This window comes from Aquarana catesbeiana, linkage group LG05, assembly GCF_042186555.1.
Source record: "Aquarana catesbeiana isolate 2022-GZ linkage group LG05, ASM4218655v1, whole genome shotgun sequence".
NCBI classification, from domain to species: Eukaryota; Metazoa; Chordata; class Amphibia; order Anura; family Ranidae; genus Aquarana; species Aquarana catesbeiana.
In genome coordinates, this window is record NC_133328.1 from 115,195,793 (window position 1) to 115,219,858 (window position 24,066).

Consider the following 24,066-nt stretch of genomic DNA (forward strand, 5'->3'; position numbering starts at 1 on the left):
TTGAACCCCACACTGTGTGTCCATTGACACCTATTGCACAGCCTGTCTCTGCCTCCTCACTGGCTGTGATTGATAGCAGCAGGAGCCAATGGCTCTCACTGCTGTCTGACCCAATGAGGAGGGAGAGAGTCGAGAGAGCCTCTGCTCTCATGCACATCGCTGGATCGAGATCAGGCTCAGGTAAGTATTGGGGGGGGGGGGTTCACCTTAATGTAGAGAATGCAATAAGGTAAAAAAAACTTCCACCTTTTTAGAATCACTTTAGAGGCTATTGATTTACAAACAAAGATGGCACGGGGTCTATGAAAATCTTGTGACGCATATTGACAGTTCAGAGTATGTGCTGATATGTTAAAGCAGGGTTTGTTAACTCCAGTCCTCAAGGCATGTTTTCAGGCTCTCAATTATTTTGCACAGGTGATTTGATCAGTTTCACTGCCTTAGTAATTACTACAGCTGTTTCATCTGAGGGAAATCATGAAAACATGACCTGTTGGGCCTCCTTGAGGACTGGAGTTGAGAAACACTGTTAACCACGGTACTTTGACGTAGAACAGTGGTCATCAACCCTGTCCTGGGTTGATGACCACTGACTTAAATGGTGGATGGTCCTCATTCTGATAAAAGTGTTCTCCGTGGCGGATTCGGGGCTCTGGTCTTCTCCGCCGCTTACTGGAGCCATCGGTAGCGGTGGAGCCTGTTGGGTCCTCTCCCCTCTGAGACATGGAGCTGAGTGAGGGAAAGATGGCTCCCGCTCGGCTTCATAACATTGGATGACGGAAGCGACGTTAAACGTCACTTCGGCCCAATGGTCTCCTTTTTTTTAGGTTATTTTATTGCATTTAAGTGTAATTGGGAGTTCTGAGGTCTTTTTGACCCCAGATCTCATGTTTAAGAGGTCCTGTCATGCTTTTTAATTTTTTTCTGTTACAAGGGATGTTTACAGGAAAAAAAGTGATCAAATTTTTCTTTTTTTTTTTTTTTTAAAGGACAATGTAAAAATAAAGAATTAAAAAAATGTAAAGCACTGCCGAGCTCACGCGCAAAAGCGAACGCATACGTAACGTACGCCCACATATGGAAACTGTTCAAACTACACGTGAGGTATCGCTGCGATTGTTAGAGTGAGAGCAATACTTCTAGCAAAAGGCCCACTCCGTAACTCAAAACTGATAGCCTGTAGAACTTTTTAAACTTCACCTAGCGATTTTTATAGGTCAAAGTCTGTCGCGACTCCGCAATCGGGCGCAATTTTGAAGCATGACATGTTGAGTATCAATTTACTCTGGGTAACATTGTCTTTCACAATATAAAAAAAAAATTGGATTAACTTTACTGCTGTCTTATTTTTTAATTAACTTTTAATTTAAGTGTATTTTTTTCGCTTGTAAGACCACTGCGCAAATACGGTGTGACAAAGTATTGCAACGACCGTCATTTTATTCTCTAGGGTGTCTGAAAAAAATATATAAAATATTTGGGGTTCTAAGTAATTTTCTAGCAAAAAAAATGATTTTTACTTGTAAACACCAAGTTTGAATAATAGGCTTGGTCCTTAAGTAGTTTGATTACAACTAATGGCAAACTTTTTTAGTTTTGGATAGAGCAGAGAGATTAGAACACCTGTCAGTTTTAATTGCTGTGTGTGCCCCTGTTAGGCTCCATTCACACTAGCGCGTTTTTTGATGCATTTTGCAGAAATGCACGGGAATTTTTTAACATGGGTTCCTATGGAACATGTTCACATCAATGCCTTTTTGTTTCTCTGCATTTTTGGAAAGGGTCAGGGACTTCTTTTCATGCAAAATGCAGTGTTTTGCATGTAATAGAATTCAATGGACAAGCATCAAAAACGCAAGTGCAGCGTTTTTGCCGTTTTTTTTTTTTTTTTTTTTTTTTGTAAAAAGAGAAAAAAAAAAAAAAAAACGCAAAACGCCGCAAAAACGCTGCTAAAAAACGTGGCAAGCATGAAAAAAAACCTCCAAAAACGCCCAAAAGCAACATGCATAGGTGTGAATCGAGCCTGAAAGAGATTCAACCTGTCCTATTTGTCCTGTTTACCACCAGCATTAAAAGTGAAAGTAAAAGAAAACCCCACATTTTTGGTTGTCCCCAGAAAAGTAATAGAGGGGAAAGCTTCCAATGGGGACACTAGTTCTGGTGGCCTGGGGGTCCTCAAGGAATTCCCTTGATTTAGAGGGATTTCCTCTCACTTCCTGTTTGGCTATGGGACAGGAAGTGAAGTGAAATCTCTGCAGTAGGCCACAAATGGCAAAAAAATAAAAAATTTGATAGGGGTTAACCCTGCCTTTTATCCAAAAAAAAAAAAAAAAAGCCTATAGTTCTACTTTAATATTATCCCTTTTTGCTGCACTAATGTCACAAAACATTAAACCGCACCTAGAGAGGCCACAGAACTTCTGGAACAAAATCATTTGGAGTGATGAGACCACATTAAACTTAATGGTCATAAACCAAAATGTTTGGGGAGGAGTCAGTAAGGTCTAAGAATAAGAAGTTTACTGTCCCTACTTTGAAGCATGGAAGTGGATCTCTACTGTTTGGAGGATGTGAACCACTAGGAGAAGATGTCCAATATGGTGGACAACCAAAGAATTTATAGGACCTGGATGTCTTTTGGCAAGATATCTGAAGCTTTGCACATGAAAAAATGAAGAGATTCATTCACAATTGTCATATATAAGACTGCAAGACGCCATTGATGCTAAAGGGGTCAGTAGTCCAATATCAGAAACTCAGAGTATACAAATTTTGAACAAGACTATTTTATCATATCCTTTTTTTTGTTATGTTTGTTTTAATTATTGTGTTATGTGATGCCTAATAGTTTAATTTGAATTGCATTAAAAGAAAGAATTGTATTGGGTTTGAACTTGTGTTCAAACCCAATACAATTCTTTCTTTTAATGCATTTCAAATTAAACTATTCACATTTTACAGATTCCTCAGGGATTCTGAAATGTCACGTGAACGGGCTTTCCTTCCGGCTTTTGTTTTTCTTCCATTCATTTAATAGAGCTTCCCTTGCTTTACCCTCCCAATGGAAGCAGAGTTCTAAGCACATTTGTAAAGGATATTTTGTGCTTTTAGAAGTGTGCCTTTTCCTCTCCTCCCTTTTTTTTTTTTTTTTTTTTTTTTTTTTTTTTTCCCACTGAATTCTGGGCAAAAAGAAAAATCCTTGGTTTCAATAGGTTTAGGGTACCAGAATAGTACTTTTGATTATCCGATCTTCCTTTCCCACAGGCTCCCGCTAGGCTATTACATCAGTCCCCGTATGCTCTAGCTTTTGCATGCCCTCTGACATCAAGTGCAATGCAGGTCCCATAGCTCTGCATTGGACAGGAGGATGCCAAGGGACAGCCCACAAGCTGGGGAACAGCAGGAACAATGGCCACCAGCAGAGCAGGAGTCAGGTCCCCTTCCACATGGGGCAGGCTCCATTGGAATCCGCCTGCTCAGTGGGGAATCTGTCCACTGATCCCCGCTAAGCAGGCAGATGGCTGGGTTGGGTCCACTCGGCTTATGTAGAGCAGACACCGCCCGCTCTCCTCTATGGGTGGTCGGATGTAAATGGATCCCCATTCGTCTTTTTTTTTTTTTTTTTTTTAGCAAACAGCTTCAGATCGGGTTTCAGCTGCTCCAGCTCCGCTTTAATCAGCGCTATGACTGTCATAATAATGTAATTGTTTTCTGGATTTGGTGTCTCTTTCCTCTACTTTCTTTCTTGCTTATTTTTATTTATGTGTTTTAGAAAACCTTGTGTGATGTTATTCTTATGGTGCAAGACAGAAAGATCCCAGCTCATCGTGTGGTTTTGGCAGCTGCCAGTCATTTCTTTAACCTGATGTTTACCAGTAAGTATATTCTGTGTGTATGAATCACTGAGATCCCAGATATTATGGGGGCATTTATTAAGAAACGCACAGAATGAATCGTGTGCCTATTCCTTGCAAATTATGTCTGCTACTCTGTTATCTACACATTTGTCACATTTATTTCAGTTTGAATCTCAATGCCATCATGTATTCTAAGGATTTCAAAATAATATGTTATGTTTGTGTACAAATTGATGACTGCAGCAGAATACAATGCTCACAGGCACCGTAAGGATGAGCTTTAGCCATTTCTTTAATAATTAAACGTCAACAGCTACAAAAACTGTAGCTGCTCACTATCTCCTGTCCAGGGATCCATCGCTGTCACCCGAAACGGTTTCTTCACCGGTCTTTGGGTCCCAGCATCTTAAAGTTGTTGTAACCATGAAAAATACGATCCTGTTCCTTTAAGGCATGCTGTATAGCACAGTGCTCGTGCTATGTAATTTTTCCCTTCATTATCTTGTAAAGTACCTGTTGATCCTGCCAGTTCCTGTGTCCCCCTGCCTGTGCTGACCACAGTAATCATGGCTGCTGAGCCATGATTACCGTGGTCAGGTTATGTGCCTCCGTCATCCCGCTGCTCTGCTCTGAAGTCTTTCCCCTCTCCCTTCCTGTCAGCATGAGAGCGGCTCTCCTCCCCGCCCCTCCCGCTGCTCTTCAGCTGCAATATGCAGCATAAATACATGTAACCCTTTCAGTTTAGGCTGCTATCAACAACAGTATACCGCATATACTCAAGTATAAGCCGAGGCACCTAATTTTACCACAGAAAACTGGGAAAACTTATTGACTCGAGTATAAGCCTAGCGTGAGAAATGCAGTAGCTACTGTAAGTGGAAAAGAGGGTCAACAATGCCCATCTGCAGCCTCACTGTGTCCATCTGCATGCCTCATGTACCTGATCTCCAGAACACTGGCACTGTGACATGCAGTCTAGTTGGTGGCCGTCCAGTGTAACAAAGCCCTGCCTTCTCCTCGTCTGAGATGGAACACTGATTAAGTTTCCCAGCAGTAAGTCAGTGTTCCGCCTATCACGGACGAGGATGAGAAGGCGGGGCTTTGTTGCGCTGAACGGTTGCCGACTAAACTGCATGTCACAGCTCTGGGAGATCAGGTGCATGAGACTGCAGATGGACACAGTGGAGGCAGGGAGACTCAAGTATAAGCCAAGGGGGGGCATTTTCATCACAAAAAAAGTGCTGAAAAACTCGGCTTATACTCGAATATAGACGGTATGTGATTATTTATTTTTTTTTTTAATTAAAAGGCTAAATATATTTTCCCACACCGCCGCTGTGTGGTCACATTATCCCCCTGTGCTGGCCAGCTGTCGTCACAGGGGACTCTCGGCCCCTCCTACTTCTCTCCATAGATCAGGGAAGACCAGCGGAGGGGAGTCGCGTGACCGCACATACTCCGGAGGGGATACATGTAAAGTCACATAGTGACTTTACAAACCCTTTAACTGTGGGCAATCGGCTGTAACTCCTTACGGCTTCACAGCCAGCTGCCCACTGCGCATACGCTTTGTGAATGTCCTGCTGCTTTCTGGGACATGTCACAGGTCCCAGAAGTCTGGGGGGGGGGGGGACGACTTCCAATAGGTACCCACCCCGCCCAAAAAAAAGTTCCAAATGTGGCAGGGGAGGAGGTAGAGCAGAACTTTCTCTTTTGATGTGTGATGTTCCGCTTTAAAAAGGGACTCCAGCCCCTTGTAATGATCCTCCATCTTTTTCCCTTTTAGTCATCAGGATCTGGCTGTATATTCCAGATTCAGGTAGCTGGCCCACTGATATCGTGCTTTGCATTTGCCCTCTTCCAGTGCCACACTTGTCCTCCTCCAGCAAAGTGTATGCCTTAGCTGAAGCCTCCTGGGGTATGTAACATGCATTTCCCAGAAGGCTCCAGGTGTAGGGACACATCATTCTTGTCTAGAGGAGAATGGAGGCAGGGGCAGAGAGGAATCAATTCTTGGGGGGGGGGGGGGGGGGGGGGGGGGGGAATACAAAGTGGGGCAAATTTGTTTTCATTGGAAAAGGTCTCTCATAATATTCTACAGGCTTCTGACCTAATATTGGGACATTATTCGTCATTTAAATACTTGTGGAATACAGTTTAATTTTTTGGGGGAATTTTTCACCTACCTTACATGGTGTCTCCCTCTGCTGTTTACAACAATCAAAATGCAAGAATTAGCTAGAAGACTAAAGAGCCAGTTTAAAAAAAAAAAGCAGATACCAGTCTCAGCAATACACCACATAAAATATGACTAAATCTTGCTTATCATTTATAAAATGCAGAGCATGGTGTAGAGCATACTGTGTCCTGTTTGGTTACTGTGTACTTCTGCGTGAAGGCCATACCACTGCTTTATAATTTTGACAAAGAGAGTCAAAAAGCAACAGGGTCCCTGGTTCACTCTGTGGCAGCAGGGTTCAGGATTCACTTGGTAGCAATCACCAGCAGTGGGACTCCAGTTTCACTTGACAGTGATTGCCAGCAGTGGGTTACTTGCAGGTCCAAAACTCGATTCCCCACTCCCTCGTTTGAGCTCGTCAACCATGCGTGTGTGTCTCATCTTCCCTAATGTCCAGCTCCCTCCCTTCCCTTCCTGTCCCTACTTCATTTCCCTTTCAGATTGATCCAAAATGGCTACCCCCTGTAGTCTCCATAACCACTTCAATACCGGGTGCTTTCACCCCCTTCCTGCCCAAGCCAATTTTAAGATTTTGAGCACTGTCACATTTTGAATGACAATTACTCAGTCATGCAACACTGTACCCAAATTAAATTTGTATAATTTTTTGAGACAGAGCTTTCTTTTGGTCGTATTTAATCACCTCCTGGGTTTTTTATTCTTTGATTTAAAGGAACATTTTCAAAAAGAAAACTGTTTCTTAGTTTCTGTGTTAAAGTTTTGCAAATTAAAAAAAAAATTCTTTGGCACTGATGAGGCGGCACTGCAGGTCAGAGCACTGTAAAGCACTTTAAAAGTGCTGTGATCTGTCAAGACTTACTGCTCCAGCACAGATCCAGCTCTCCTTCCCTCACAAACAGTCTCTATGAGGGAAAGAGAGCTGTTAAATGGCAAAGACCTGTTGTGTTTACATCTGTGATGACTTGTGATTGGAAAAAGCAATCACATGGTAAAGGGCTGCTGTAATTGGCCCTGATCTGTGATGCGCACAGAGTTCCCGATGTGGGCCCCAGAGGGCATGCAGGAAATGCGCACACGGAAAGATGTCCAGAACCACCCTTTAAGCCATATAATCGCTATATGGCAGGTGGCAAGTGGTTAAAGATGGCCTCCACACTCCTGTATGCTCAGCTAGGGATCTTCTTAAAGATGGCTGCTGCATTCATACACAAGTAACTGTTTAACCTAACTCTGTCAGTTCCGCAGTAGATTAATGCAGCAACAACAAAGGCACAAATAAGTCTTGCTGCAACTATACGAGTCCTGATTACAAGAATTTAAATGAACCAAGGACCTAACAGTTCTCCAGCCAACCGAAGGGAGATCTTGGTGAATGTTGTACAAATCTTGCTGAGAAGATGATCCTGCACTGAACTGCAGCATCTTTTCGTGCGATTTAAAGTACTCAACATACCCTGGGATCTTTTCAGAAGGATAGTGACTTCACTCCTTTCACTTTGGAAACAGGGAAAAGGAACGTGTTTATCTCTCTACAAGGGTTTTTTATTTATTTTTTTTTTTTATAAGTTTAATATGGCATTTAGGCACAGTAAAAAAAGTGATATGGAATGCAGCCCAGATGCCACTCATTTTGACCCACTGATTCATTTAATTTGGCATGCTTGCCTTTGCACAAGCCTTGCCTGAGCACTACCAGACAATCAGAACTAGATCATAACATTGTGTCTTCAACAACAGCTGGGCCACGCTACAAGTTCTGCTCAGTCAGACCGATAATGAGTTCAGTTTGGGGTAGTCTTATGATTTTTAGCAGTTCAAAATCATAGTGATCATAGTCAACTCATGAACTAGCAACTCAGAGAAGGCTTTCTCCATGTGTTGAATATATAACTGACAACCACTAAGAATTATTTGTTTTAATGAAGCAGATATATATTGTAATTTCCTTTTTATTCCTGTATTTTAGGTCTAAATTGAAAAAGTAGTTGTAGAATCCTGATGCATGAGATCCTTTTTCAGTGAACAGACCATCTGTTTCTCTGTGAAAGAACAGCCTTTGTGGCAGAAGTGTGTGCACATGGATTTCTTGACATTCTGTATTACATTTGCATTTTTATGTTTTTTTTCCATAGCCAACATGATTGAGTCAAAGTCTTTCGAAGTAGAACTTAAAGATGCAGAACCAGACATCATAGAGCAGTTGGTGGAGTTTGCATATACAGCAAGGTATTGCATATGTTTTACTGCCTTGTTTGCTTATGTTTCTTCAGTAAGTTGTGTATTTGCTAATACAGATGATGATATTTAAACATGAACTGAAAATGCTTGGTGTCCATTCACACTCGTGTGACTTAAAAATCGTGCGTTTTTCATTGTGACTTTACCATGCAACTTGATGTGATTTGGATTCAACTTTGTTACGACGTTGTCTTTGACCAATGGGATCGTTTTGTTTGTGCTCTGCTCTACAAAGTCGTTTTACATGTGCAGAATGGGAAAAATTTGTGGTTTCATTTGGTTCCTTTATTTTCTAAAAATTTTTAGAACGATTTGAATCTGTCAAGTTGGTCGACCGATTCAAAATTTTTTTTTTTAATTTCTTTATTTTAGTTGTCATACATACAGAGAAATAAACAATTTCATTAATCCATCAATCATATGAGCGCCAATGAATCCATTCGAAATCCATATAACAGCATTACTCTTATCTTAAATACATCTACAGGAAAAACAATAACTAGTTATTTTGAGATAGTCCCCATTCTGTCTTCCCTTAGACCTGCTTCTCTTGTATGCCCTGACAACATACTTTACTAAGAAGAAAAACCTCTACATATCTGAAGAGGCCCGATTCAAATTCTATGTGAAAAATAGCTGGTTGCTATGGAGTGGGCTGGAAAGCTGGCTGCCGCACCCTTAACCGATGACTCAAGTAGCTGTCTGCGCATTTTCCCACTGACAGCTGAATGTAAAAAAAAGAATGCCGGCAATGAAAAATAAATGAAAAAAACACCATGGGCCCGACCCCCCCCCCCCCCCCCCCCCATGCATACTAGGCCCTTCAGGTCTGGTATGAATTTTAAGGGGAGCCCCATGCCAAAATGAAAGGAAAATGGTGTGGGGTCCCCCCAAAATCAATACCAGACCCTTATCCAAGCATGCAGGTCAGAAAAGGGGGGGGGGGGGAGCGGGGCTCTGACCCCCCTGTGAGATTGATTATAGGCTACATAGTACCCCTACTCATTCACCAAAAGTGAAACAAGTAAATAAAAACACAACACAAGTTTTTGACAATTCCTTTAAAAAATGTCCCCCGGTGTAGATCCATCATCAATCACGACATCCGCCTCCCCTGCTGACCCCGAAAAAAGACGGGGGGGGGGGGGGGGACCCCTCCACTTCCAATGAAGGCTTTCGCCTCCTGACAGTTTTTAAATAACTAAGTGGAGCCACCCAGTGACGTCACCGGGAGGCACTACCCCTTTCTGCTGTCATCGACCAAGGGAATGCTGGGTCTGTGATGTCACAAGGGGGCAGTGCCACCTGGTGACATCACCAGGTGGCCCCACCCTTTGATTATTTAAGAGCTAGCAGGCAGCCAGTCAGCGGTGGTGGCGTGATTGACGTATCTTCATCATGGTACTTTTTTTTTTTTTTTTTTTTTTTTTTTTTTGAATAAAGGCATTGTCAAAAACTGTCTGTCATTACTCATTCACCTTGGGGGGGGAGGCAGGATTTGGGGCTTCCAGATTCTGATAAGCCCCCCCCCCCCCCCCCCCCCAAAGTCGCATGACAAGTTGCACAAGTGTAAATGGGGCCTTAGGGCTTGTTCACACAAACCATCATACTGAATGCACATGCAGGGAGAAACAATGCCAATGCGCCAATTCTGGTACATTGCATTGTTCACTTTTTTTTTTTTTTTTCCTCTTTTTTAGATCTTAATTGAAATGTCACAAGGGACATTTCAATCAGTTCTTCATTTTGCCCAGGTGGGTAGGGTGGTTTGCACAACACGCTATGCTAAATAAATTACTGCATGCGGCACTTTTTTTTTTTTTTTTTTTTCAGTGCACCCCACTGCAGTGTGGTGGCCTGAACTGACTTAAAGCGGCGTTCTGACTAAAAAAAAAAAAAAATTACAAGTCAGCAGCTCCAAATACTGCAGTTGCTGACTTTTAATAATCAGACACTTACCTGTCCCAGGATTAAGCGATGCAGAGGAATAAAGCCCTGCTCATCTCCCCCTCCTCTCTGCTTACATTCAGTGCCCCGGCCCCCCCAAAAAATGACACTGCTTTGTTTTTGGGTTTGGCCTGTGCTGGGCAAAGGTACCAGCACTGCCCAATGCAAATGGTGTGATCAGACCCTAATGCTGGGTACACACTGCAGCTGCATGATTCTGGCTAAAATGAGAATCACAATTTTGTTGCTTAGAAGTTAGATCATGATTCTCGTGGCGTAACATCTTTCACATTAAAACAAAAAAAAATTGGGCTAACTTAATTGTTTTCTCTTTATTCATTGAAGTGTGTGTTTTTTTTTTTTTTTTTTTCCCAAAATTGTGTTTGAAAGACCTCTGGGCAAATACAGTGTGACATAAAATATTGCAGCAATTGACATTTTATTCCCTAGGGTCTCTGCTAAAATATATATTGTTTGGGGGTTCCAAGTAATTTTCTAGCAAAAAATATTGATTTTAACTTAAACAAGTTTCAGAAAAAGATTTAGACTTTAAGTGGTTAAACTTCCTGCATTTACAGGTTGTTAAAAACTTGGCAGACTGCCTGGATTTTTTCTTTACACAGAAGTTTATCCCTTTGACCTAAGAAGGAAGAGTTATTTACAGTGTTTCATGTTAAAAACTTGGCAGACTGCTAGGATGTTTTCTTTTGACAGCTGAGTGAGCAGATAAGTCTCTCCACTTGTTATATGAAAGAATCGGCAAACTCTGCAATAGAGATCGTCAGGGGGTTGAATCGAGATCACAATTTTTTTAACGATTAATTGTGCAGCTCTAGTACACACAGGAAGTCTTTTTTCGTTCAACCCAGCGGGCTGAGCAGGAAAAAAAACTAAATTACTGTACACATGCAATGTTAGTGTGCCAGTCTTCCCGCTGAGCTACTGTGTTCTGACAGGGGGACTGCCCCCCTCCCCCACCAGCACACGGTGATCAGCACTAGCAGCCGTTGGTTTTCCAGTGTACTCATTTGACAGGAGCTGGTCGAGCTGTAGATACGGGCCGAAAGTCAGCCGGTAACTGTCGAACTGACTTTTTTCAGCCATTGTGTACGTAGCTTAGGACTGGATTCACACCGTTCTTTGTGTGTTAAGCTGGCTATGCACTATACAACTTTTATACATTTTTCTTGTACAACATTCCTTTTAGATTTACCAACATTCTATAATCTGGTCAAACCTAAACACTTTCAAATTGTATACAATTAGGCAAGCCCTTGCACTACATAGTTGAAGGTAAATCTAAAGGAAATTGAACAACAAAAGTTGTATACAGGGGGTCCCCTAGTTACAAACATCCGACTTACAAATGACTCCTACTTACAAACAGAGGGAGACAACAGGAAGTAAGAGGAAATCTACCCCTAGGAAGGGAAATTCACTCTTGTAAGAGCTATTATGGGGAAAAGGTACCTCCACTGATGCTTTATCACCAAAACTTGTTTCCACAACAACCCAAAATTTTCAAAATCCAATTGTCATTGGGACAGAAAGTGAGGTGAAATCTTCTGAACAGGGACACACACACAGCAAAACAAATGTTACAGGGGTGTTAACCCTTCCATATGCTATCCAAAAAGCTTAAAAATATTTTTTTTTGGCTGGAGCTACACTTAAAAAATGTACCTATTCCGACTTGCAAACAGATTCAACTTAAGAACAAACCTACAGTCCCTAACTTGTTTGTAACCCGGTGAAACCTTGTAATATGTATCCAGCTATAGTGTGAATTTGGCTTCCTTTTTACAGTAAACTGCAGTGCATTTATGTAAAACCAGCCCCTTCGGCAATAATGATTTCTACTTGTAATGCTTTACATGCAGCAAAATGCATGAGCTTTCCTGCTTGAAAACCAATGTGTGAATTGGCCCTAAGTGCACATTTTAACTCTACTTATTATTTTGGCCCCAGTGCCTCTCTCCTGTCTTTTTAAACTATGCTGCCCTCCCCAGATGTATAACTATCCCGTGCTACGACTTCTGACATCCTGTTTGCATCCATCCAAAACATCTGTGCACTTGCAGCGTCTACACAGTAGGGTTCTCATAGATGTTTATGGGACATCTACTGAAAATATTTGGCTCCATATGTCTGAGGAGCTACCTGGCAGTTCAGTTCACATTATTGCATCTGTCGCTTTTAATGGACTACAAAATGCCTCTGAAACTTTAAAATGCAAAATTTTAAATTGTTGAAATTTGATATGCTTTTATACGTTTTGTAATGTGTTCTTGTGTGTTTAGAATTTCAGTAAATAGCAACAATGTACAATCCCTGTTGGATGCAGCTAATCAATACCAAATAGAGCCTGTCAAAAGAATGTGTGTTGACTTCCTTAAAGAGCAGGTGGATGCATCAAACTGCCTAGGTAAGATGGAAATCTTTTTAAAGCATGCAGCGACTCTGTCTCTAAAAATAATACATTTGCCCTCCATAAGTGTTGTGACTGATAAGGTATTTCCTTCAAACTGAAAGAGGTCGGGTCTCCAATTGTGTTTTTTAGAGCTTGGCATTGCCCCACCTGGCCTAAGACAAATTAGAATCAAATTCCTGAGAAGAATTAATTTGAATTTGTTTTATTGTATTAATGTTCTGTTTGCAAACCTAAAACAGAATTTCCTATCAAATACTTACCATAATTTTCCTTTCCTGATGGACTCCGTGGCAGCATACATATGGGTTAACCCCACCTCCACTTCTCCCCTATAGGATCCCACTCCCATAAATCTTTGCTCTGAGCCAGGGGGCGCGTTCTGTAACTAGCCTACTCATGACTCTGGGAGGGAACTCCTGCTGCCATGGAGTCCATCAGGAAAGGGAAATTGTCAGTTTTCCTGACATTACATGGCAGCATACGTATGGGAAATAACTAGCCATACACAACCGGGTGGGCAATTACAGAACAAAAGAAAAGGGTTTAATTGACACTGTCATCTGGCAGGACTTGATAACCAAAATTAACGGAAGATAGAGGGCGGCTCTACACAATAACGAGCCCTAAATGTATTGATCGGGGGACCACAAGGCCGCCCTACCGATTTACATTGGGAATCACATGCTGTGAAGCCGCCCAGGATGTAGACACACTCCTGGTCGGGTGAGCGGTCACCATCTCCAAAGGAGCCAAGCCCTCGGCTCTGTAAGCCTGTCGGACGGCCTAGACAATCCATGCCACAATAGTCCTAGATGAGGCGTGTTTCCCTTTGTCCTTTTTCCGACAAAAAGAATGAACAGGCATTCTGATGCCTGAAGGAAGCTGTAGCTTGTAGCTATAACTTCACAATATCTGAGAGATTCCTAGAACCAAAGGAAGGCACTGCTGAGAGTCAAACTCAGGATTCCCTGTTCAGTAGACAGGCGCTTTTTTTATTTATTTATTTTTTAACCTCGTATTGGATTTTTAAACATACAGAGCATCAAGAACCATAGTTTCATTGATCCCTGGGAAGTCCCCAGAAGGCATTAATCAACTGAAATAAGAAAACAAACTTAAAAAGGTGTGGGGGGGACCAAAGTTGAGCTTGAGGTCTTACATGAGGAGCTATTATGTAGCTCATGTGGTGGCAAGTATTCATTCTATGAAGAAATAAATGACATCTGGGTGTTTTTTTTTTTTTTTTAATGAGATTTAGATGGTATCAAACACCAGAGGGGGGAAGGAAAAGCTGCCAGTAGTAGTACTCTATAACCAGGAAAGTATAACAAGGCTCATAAGGTAGCAGCATCCATCAAGGCTATTAACTCCTTCCCGCCGACGCTTTCTGGGGTTATACCGGGATGATGCCCGCAGCTGCAGGCATCATCCCGGTACCTTTGTTTTGAGCAGGCGATCGGCTACCCGTATATAACAACCGATGCGGCTAAAAGTCGCTCGGCTGTTATACCGGAGGAGCGGGAGGGGACATCCCCCCCCCCCCCCCCCCCCCCCCCCTCCCGACGCTCATACCGGGCCTCCCGTGCAATCGGGAGGCCCGGTGTCCAATCGGCGGCTGTGGGCGGGCTGGAACGAAGCTCTGGGCGGCTTCGTTCCAGCCTTCTCAATGTAAACGCGGAAGCGACGTCATGACGTCACTTCCTGTTTACTCGGCTGCCAATGGCGCCAAATTTTAAAAAATACACAGTATTCAGAATCGCCGTTTTCGGCGATCTGAATACTTTGAAGTGCAAACCAACCAATAACATCCTGAAACACACAGGGTGATGTTGAAAACCCTAATGGTAGACAAGCAAGCTGGAGAGGGTCTTGACCTACAGCGAACAAAGGAGCTTGTGGGACTTCTACAATGGGCACGTGAAAGTAAGCATCTTTAGGTCTATTGGAAATGAGACAGTCACCTGGCTGGACTCCCTATGAATCGGGTACAATGTCTCCATCCTGAATCTCTTCTTTTTGGTGAAAATGTTTTCTGGTGCATGAGGTCTAAAACTGGCCTCCACAAGCCATTCCTCTTCATGATCATAAAGAGGGGTGAGTACATGCCCTGAAATCTCTCACATTCTGGGACTGGCACAGCAGCACTTTGCGACACCAGTGGCTTTACGTAATACAAGAGTATATGCTTCTTTTACCTCAGAGTGAGGCAAAATCCGTGGAAACAAATCCGAGATGAGGAGGACTTCTGATGGACCATGTGTGTCCTTAAAAGACCGCTATGATGTTCCAATAGTCTGAGGCCCAAACTCAGTAGCTTTTTGGATACCCAAGATCAAGCTTTTAGCATACTTCTGAGGGGATATCTGGCCTCTTCACCAGCTCTTCCTAAAATCCTGACCTGGTCTGTAAAAACTTGCAACCCTCTCACGCTCTGAACTTTGTCCTCTAGACTGTGTCATCTTCTGGCCTAGTAGGCACGGGTCCTGAGGTAAGACCAGACTTTCCAACTGTGGCCCGGGTATGGTGCTATCCAGCTTGCCGAAAGTTGAAGCTTCCTCAAAGGGATCTTGCACTACACCTGTTAGAGGCAGTATCAGCAAGCCCAGGCCCCAGCCATAGCACTCACTTTGCCATAACTGACGGGAGCATAACCCGCACCACTATGCGGATGGTGTCAATTGGAGCCTCACCATGGAAACCGACACCGGCTACTGAACTAGAGTTTCTAAAAATGTTCTTGAATACTGCGTCCACATTATCCTTCCATGTTTTCAAGGAGGAGCGACATGTTTGCTTGCCTCATCAAGGCCTCAACAAATAGAGAGGCAGCCTTTAGATGCTTCACATCCTGATCACTGAATGGATAGAGCTTGGCCATCTTGCTCAGATGGGAGGTATATCTCGCAACATTGCTCCACGCATCCAAAATGATGTCCCTTAGTTCTGTTAGGAATGGGAAATTAGAACGCGCTCTCCAGAGGTGCTTAAAGAGCTTCCTCTTGCTTTGCAGGAGACTCTACAGGTTCTACTCATGTAATTGCCCCCTTCATTGCCTTGACCAAAGGCGACACAAGGGCAAAGTGACTCATCTCCCTCTGCCTCACTGCTTGAGGTCTTCATAGATGGATGGCTTGGTTGGGCCAGTTCCAGTTCCTCCTGGCCATCCTTTAGTGGGGGAACATGCCGTAACGGCTGTTGGACATTGCATGTGGCTTGTACCCCACTCTTTAAGGGATTCTTGCACCGTGCGCCTCACCAGTGATTCCATTTGCTGGAAATCACCATCCCATTTTACCAACAGCCTAGGCTTAGCATGGCTCACACAGACTTTCCCTCTGGGACCTAAGTCCTGCATCCCCAGCAGGCTCCTTCCTTGGCGTGGCTGAAATGGTGGTGGATGCGGTGCCTAAAGGAGGTTTCAGAGCCTCTGCTATGAAGGCTGGACCTTGACGGTGACCAATGACTAATTCTGGAAGAATGATGTGACCTAATGAAGTTTTTATCATCTCGTGCTGTGTCTTGTCAATCTGACCTGAGTCCCTGGGCAGGAGTAAACCAAGGACGCCAGGCTGGAAGAAAGTGGCAGCTTGGAATGCAAATGCGCTCTAGCCGCCATAGGCTGGAAGACACTAGATCAAGGGAAGAAAACAGACAAAACTGCTGCCATGGAATATGCAATATAAAAGTATACATTGCCGCACACTGCATCCCTCATGACCATGCCAGGATCCACCTGTTAATGGCCTAGGCTCTTTGGCCGTACTGCCGCTTTGCCTGTTGATGGCCAGGCTTAAGCTCTGTATGGCACCAAATCATCCCTTCTCCACCCAGCCAATAGCTGGGGACTGCTGGAGACTCCCTGCATCTTACAGGGCACAGCTTGCCGAACAACCAGGCCTCGATCGTGGACAGTTTATCCATGCTAAGACTTCAACCATTCTGGTCCTTATGAGGACAAAAAAGGAACGCGGCCTCTGGCTCAGAGCAAAGATTTATGGGAGTGGGGTCCAATAGGTAAGGAGTGGATGCAGGGTTAACCCATATGTATGCTGGCATGGAGTCTGTCAGGAAATGTCTTAAGAGTGGAGTTATTATTTATTTATTTTTTTTCCTACTTTGTGGGCATTTAACTGTTAAAATAGCAATGAATGTGAACATAAGCCTTTTATCTCCCTAAGAACAAATCCTTTTTTTTTTTTCTGCTTTTACAGTCAAATTAGCTAAAACGTTGATGGAATAATGCACCTGTGGCATTTTAATTAGATCTGTATAGTAATGCCTTTAGTAGACTAGAACATCCCTCAAACTTTCCACTCACATTTTTCAAATGGAAAGTGATTGCTGGCGAGTGTAGGGCTGCCTCGGAGGCGGGGTTGAATGGGAGCCATTCTCCCACCCAGGGGAAGAGGCGAGCCGGCTGGATCATCCGAGAGCAGGGATTGACCGCTCTAACAGATTTCATTTGAATTGCGCGATGTTCCCGAAGCTCACCGTCGCAGTCCCACCTCCTGGCCCAGCGCCTTTGATGGACAGAACACCAGTTCAATGTCAGGACGTGTGACGTTATCAAAGGCGCAAGGTCAGGACGCGGGCCTGCGCGTTATGGTGAGCTCCAGGAACATCGGGGAATTCAAATGAAATCTGTTAGAGCGGTCAATCCCTCACTCTTTGTTCCGGACAGCTCTCCTCTTCCTCTGCACTGGTGAGACGGCACTGATAAAGTTGTTGTTAATATTTATTTTTGGAACTTCAGCATAAAACATTTAGGTGTAATTTCACAAGATTAATTTGAGGGGGTGTTTAGGGGCCAGGCATGATGGGGGTTGGGTGGGGCAACTGGTGGCGAGTAACCCTTAAGGCCTGGCTAGTAGCTCAGGACTTGAAATTTTGAGCCCTGGACTAGAACATTGTATTTTCAGCTTGAACTGTGAGCTTCACTCAGAAGCAGTGTCGCTGGTGGCATTCCAGTTTGTTACATCGCTGGGTCTGAATGATAAGCTGGTGCCACCATTAGCTAGTGATTGGGTTGTTGTGGAAATTCTTTATGGAAATGCTTAAAAAGATGGGTTCACCCAAAATCGATAATATAGGTGGACTTTGGGGCTGTCTTTCTGGCCAGCTTGTTTTAGGATTACAAATCTTATAACACAACTGTTAAAATGTATGTTTAATGTGCTTATAGGCATTAGTGTGCTGGCAGAATGTCTTGATTGCCCAGAACTTAAAGCCACAGCAGATGACTTTATTCATCAGCATTTCACTGAAGTTTACAAGACAGACGAGTTTCTACAGCTTGATGTGAAACGCGTCACCCACCTTTTAAACCAAGACACTCTGACCGTCCGTGCCGAAGACCAGGTATAGCTGTATTTTACGATGTGTATCTATAGCAAAAGATTCCAGGTATCGCTAGAGCTGCATTTTGTGTGCTTGCTGAGGCTTCCTGCATTTATCACTGTGAGAAATGTTTCTCAGCTTTTTGTGTTACCTTTTTCCTCAAATCGCCACAGTCACTATACAATGTGTTAAATGAAATGCATATTGCCTGCCTTGCAGGACTAGAATATGAATGTGCTCTGTGTATTTTTGTTTTCTAAATTTTGTTGTGTATTTGTTAGGTATATGATGCAGCTGTGCGGTGGTTAAAGTATGATGAACCAAATCGACAACCATACATGGTAGACATCCTTGCTAAAGTCCGATTTCCTCTGATCTCCAAGAACTTTCTAAGCAAGACAGTGCAGGCTGAGCCTTTGATACAAGACAATCCAGAATGCCTGAAGATGGTGATCAGTAAGTGAGCGCTTCTCTTTTGTAACCATTCTCTAAGATGGTGCGTAGACAGCTAAAGGCCGTAGTGCTTGATGGCACTCAGTTGTACCCTTTTTGATCTATCTTGTTAAATCGTGTTTATTGAAGGTTTCAGCAGTATAACGAGACAGAAAATGGGGGAGCTACCCCATAACATGTGACAGAATAAAGTACAAACATTAGTGATATGTGCCACATCTATGCATTTTTACCATATCCCCTTTAAAAGAGAAGAGATACATCACATCCAGGACCATCCTAAAAAAAAAAAGGTTTATTACCTAGTTTTAGGACAGTGGTTAGAGCCATTTACATTCCTTTTTAGGAGTCAATTGTGCATATAGTTCTGCTTTACAGCACAAATATAGCCCTAAACTCGGGCATTTTGGTTCATGTTATGTTACCTGTCCATAAAGTGATTAGCTGATGTGATTATTGTCATAATGAAGAGTGACAATTTCTAGTTTGTCACTTTCTGCCTATTCTTTCTGTATATGTACATCTACTTCTGTCTGAACAGTAGACTGGGAACTCCTGAGCACTCATAGCCCTAGAGCTTTATGGATTTTTGTTTGTTTCCCTGTGTCTTATAGGTGGTATGCGCTATCACCTTCTCTCTCCAGAAGATAGGGAAGAGCTTGTCGATGGAACAAGGCCACGGAGAAAGAAACATGATTATCGGATTGCTTTATTTGGTGGCTCACAGCCTCAATCCTGTAGATACTTTAACCCAAAAGTATGTACTTACTAAAGTTGCATCTCCGGTTTAAAGAACTCTATCCTTTTTTCTCTACAATGTTCTGTTAGCTGACAGGCCATACATACTGTATAGTGTTTGTGACTTGCTTGTCAATCACATTGGCATGAGGTTATCACAAAAATTAAGTTTTTGTGCTTGCAAGAGTTGTCATTTTTGTAATAATATACAGGCTTCAATGTGGCCAGATAAATAAAATGCAGGCAAAGCCGCAGGTACACCTAATAGCCCCCAACCCCCACCTTGCTGTCCTGCTTTGCTCACTGGAGCAGAGCGAAGAAAGCCCAACAAATTCCAAACTGATCTGGTTAGAGCTTGCACAAGGCTAATTCACTCGCTAGAGCATTTGCTAGAGCTTTATCTTTGTAACAAGTGGAGAGCGCTGCGCTTATTTTCACTTTACTTAAGCCAGCTAATGGGATGACAAGGATTCAAATGGAAAGTAAGTATAAGGCCTCATGCACACTGGATGTTTTTTGATGTTTTTACAGTAGCTGTTTTTGGCTTTAGATGTTTTTTACTACAGTCCTTAAACTCTCCATGTTATCCTATGTGTCCATGCAAACCTAGGCTGTTATCAGCAGTTTTTTGGGCAGTAAAAAAAACCCAAACTAGTGGGTTCCGAGAGCCATTTATCAGCTGTAAAAACGCTCGAACACTGATAAATGTCGATAAATGCCCAAAAACATCGCTATTGCAAAAACGTTGAAAAAAGTTGAAAAACTCACTGCAAAGCTACTGACATATTTTTTTTTTTTTTATAACGTTATTTTAACGTCTAGTGTACATTAGGCCCAAGTGATGAGGCAATAGTCTGTTAAAGTGTAATGGCAGCTTACACTTAACTGACCCTAAAACTGTCCTCTCCCTCCTCCTCACACCTATGTTAACTAACTAACCTGTGTAAGAAAGATGTATATACAGTATCTGACAAAAGTGAGTACACCCCTGACATTTATGTAAATATTTTATTATCTTTTCATGTGACAATACTGAAGAAATGAAACTTTGCAACAATGTAAAGTAGTGGGTGTACAGCTTGTATAACAGTGTAAATTTTCTGTTCCCTCAAAATAACTCCACACACAGCCATTAATGCCCCACAGATGCTCAATAGGATTTATGTCTGGAGACATGCTTGGCCAGTCCATCACCTTTACCCTCAGCTTTAGCAAGACAGTGGTCATCTTGGAGGTGTGTTTGGGGTCGTTATGTTGGAATACAGTCCAGTGGCCCAATCTCTGAAGGGGGGGGGAATAATGCTCTGCTTCAGTATGTCGCAGTGCATGTTGGCATTCATGGTTCCCTCAATGAACTGTAGCTCCCCAGTGCCAGCAGCACTCATGCAGCCCCAGACCATGACACTCCCACCACCATGCTTGACTGTAGACAAGACACACATGTCTTTGTACTCCTCACCTGGTTGCCGCCACACACTTGACACCATCTGAACCAAATAAGTTTATCTTGGTCTCATCAGACCACAGGACATGGTTCCAGTAATCCATGTTCTTAGTCTGCTTGTCTTCAGCAAACTGTTTGTGGGCTTTCTTGTGCATCATCTTTAGAAGAGGCTTCCTTTTGGAATGACAGCCATGCAGACCAATTTGATGCAGTGTGCGGCGTATGGTCTGAGCACTGACAGGCTGACCCCCTCCCTCCTTCAACCTCTGCAGCAATGCTGGCAGCACTCATAAGACTATTTCCCAAAGACAACCTCTGGATATGACGCTGAGCACGTGCACTCAACTTCTTTTGTCGACCATGGTGAGGTCTGTTCTGAGTGGAACCTGTCCTGTTAAACCGCTGTATGGTCTTGGCCACTGTGCTGCAGCTTAGTTTTAGGGTCTTGGCAATCTTCTTATAGCCTAGGCCATCTTCATGTAGAGCAACAATTCTTTTTTCAGATCCTCAGAGAGTTCTTTGCCTTGAGGTGCCATGTTGAACTTCCAGTGACCAGTATAAGAGAGTGAGAGCGATGACACAAATTTAACACACCTACTCCCCATTCACACCTGAGACCATGTAACACTAATTAGTCGCATGACACCGGGGAGAGAAAATGGCTAATCTGGCCCAATTTTGGACATTTTCACTTAGGGGTGTACTCTATTTTGTTGCCAGCAGTTTAGACATTAATGGCTGTGTTATTTTGAGGCAACAGCAAATTTACACTGTTATACAAGCTGTACACTCACTACTTTATATTGTAGCAAAGTGTCATTTCTTCAGTTGTCAAATGAAAAGCTATAACAAAATATTTACAAAAATGTGAGGGGTGTACTCCCAACAGATGGGCCATAGGAGCCTATGAGTGCTCCAGGCTTTGCCGGAGTGCTCTTTCCACCACTGGCTGACACAGGGGAGATCACATGACTGGACCAGAGTAGCCATGGCTTCAGGAACATTAGCTAATATACATACTTTATAGGGATGGTGCAGGCCACCTTTCTTACAGTTTGGTAAGCATAGGTGTTAAGAGGGGGAAGGGGCGGTTTTAAGGTTAGGTGTAGGCTGGAATTCCATTTAAAATGCATCTATTACTTAAATGGTTTTGAGTTTTCTTGCTGCTTTGCCTGCACAATCCCTATCCCTTTATGTTCTCAAAGCCATTGCTTCTGTTGACCCCTGGCCTGCAACTGAGAGATGAGCTCTGTAATAGGTTACCAGTTATTCATTTTGAGCCTCACTGGCATCGACCCACCTTGCCATCTAGCGGCTTAAAGTGAATGTAAACCCTCACATATACCCGGTGACGTGGACAGCCTCAGATGATACAGAGAGATGAAACCAATATCCCTACATTAGTTTTACATGTATAGCTGCTGTCTTCAGCTTGCTATATTCTTTAGAAAGTGCACATTGTGTTAGAGATTTTTTTTTCTTTCTGTTCAGCACTAAGTGTGGATTCTTGGCATACACTGCGTGACAGCTGATCTGAGCAAAGGCACCACTCCACATAGGCAAAAGAAGGAAGGAATATGCATAGCTGTGCTGTGAATAGACCAGCTCTCTGCTAATCAATTTATAGCACCCACCCCGACACAAATTTTATCTTGGTTGTCTGAGAACTTGTCAGAAGTTATCATGCTGATAACAGAAGAACGGAGCAGCAGAAACACAGGTGACTTAGTGCTTTGGAAAGAGATAAGTACACACTACAGATATGTGCTTAGGTCAAATTTCATGAATCAGGTTTACATCCACTTTGATGCTAGAAGTGGGCAGTTGTGATGGCTGTAGTAGCATTTACTTCTGTACACAAAATATTGTAATCTTTAGGCTGTACCCATTGTACCAAAAAACTATTTCCCCATTATTAGCCATTGTTTACGGATCTGGGAACTCTTCTAAACCGTATTCTTGTTATGTTAGTATTTATTGATTTTTTTTTTTTTTTTTTTATCTTCATTGACCATGTAATATTCCACATTGTTCAATCCCATGCTTTATTTTGGCAGGATTATAATTGGACAGATATCCGATGTCCATTTGAGAAGCGCAGGGATGCAGCCTGTGTGTTCTGGGACAACGTGGTCTATATTTTAGGTGGATCTCAACTCTTTCCTATTAAGAGAATGGACTGCTACAATGTTGTAAAGGACTCCTGGTACTCTAAACTTGGGCCACCAACACCGCGAGACAGCCTGGCTGCATGTGCTGCTGAAGGCAAAATCTACACATCTGGGGGCTCAGAAGTAGGTGAGAAATCGCAGCTTTTATTTCTCCTATTTTCAATTCAGGGCCGGTTCACACCATGCCCATGCATGAATCACACAGGAACATGCTGTGCGGTGTGATTTCAGCTCATTAATTTTGAATGGGCTAAAATCGCAAAACCCCAAAGTAGTTCATGCACTGCTTTTTAAAATACACTGATTACATGGTACAAAAGTACTGTGTGAGCAAACACACTCTGTTTGGAATGTCACTAACTTCCTATTTACACCCGCTGCAGATCGCAAATTGAGTGTGTTTTGCATGCGGTCTGAAATGCACAGTGCGTTCCTGTGCAATTTGTGTGCGAGCCAACCCACAAGGTATTTTTCTGCATCAGGTTTATTTAGATATACCCCATGTTTGTTTTATGGTATCACATTTTGTATAACTGTACACTATCAGTCTCTGTCCCAATGGAGTATAGACCTGATATGCTTACACCACACGCACACTCTTTTCTTTTGCATCTAATTGTGTATTTACAAAGTGAAGCTTTACCACATTGACATTTGCAGTGCCTTGAAAAAGTATTCACACCCCTTGAAATTTTCCACATTTTGTCATGTTACAACCAAAAACGTAAATGTATTTTATTGGGATTTTATGTGATAGACCAACACAAAGTGGCACATAATTGTGAAGTGGAAGGAAAATGAAATCGTTTTCTTTGTCAAAAAAAAAAAAAAAATATGTGAAAAGTGTGGCGTGCATTTGTATTCAGCCCCCTTGAGGCAATACTTTGTTGAATCACCTTTTACTGTAATTACAGCTGCAAGTCTTTTTGGGGATGTCTCTACCAGCTTTGCACATCTAGAGTGAATTTTTTGCCCATTCTTCTTTGCAAAATAGCTCAAGCTCTGTCAGATTGGATGGAGAGCATCTGTGAACAGCAATTTTGAAGTCTTGCCACAGATTCTCAATTGGATTTAAGTCTGGACTTCGACTGGGCCATTCTAACACATGAATAAGCTTTGATTGAAACCATTCCATTGTAGCTCTGGCTGTATATTTGGGGTTGTTGTCCTTTTGGAAGGTGAACCTCCGCCCCAGTCAAGACTTTTTGCCGACTTTAACCGGTTTTCTCCTAAGATTGCCCTGTATTTGG

At 42.8% G+C, this 24,066-nt stretch overlaps 1 protein-coding gene across 1 annotated transcript in view; it reads left to right on the plus strand.

Moving 5' to 3' along the window:
• The window catches only part of KLHL7 (kelch like family member 7), a 45,630-nt gene that overhangs the window by 15,664 nt on the left and 5,900 nt on the right, over positions 1 to 24,066 (plus strand). The window contains exons 2-8 of the mRNA XM_073630091.1: positions 3,773 to 3,875; positions 8,190 to 8,283; positions 12,543 to 12,667; positions 17,856 to 18,031; positions 18,292 to 18,466; positions 19,078 to 19,220; positions 22,703 to 22,943. Of these exons, the coding sequence (XP_073486192.1) occupies positions 3,773 to 3,875; positions 8,190 to 8,283; positions 12,543 to 12,667; positions 17,856 to 18,031; positions 18,292 to 18,466; positions 19,078 to 19,220; positions 22,703 to 22,943 (1,057 nt within the window). The remainder of the gene's footprint in view (positions 1 to 3,772; positions 3,876 to 8,189; positions 8,284 to 12,542; positions 12,668 to 17,855; positions 18,032 to 18,291; positions 18,467 to 19,077; positions 19,221 to 22,702; positions 22,944 to 24,066) is intronic.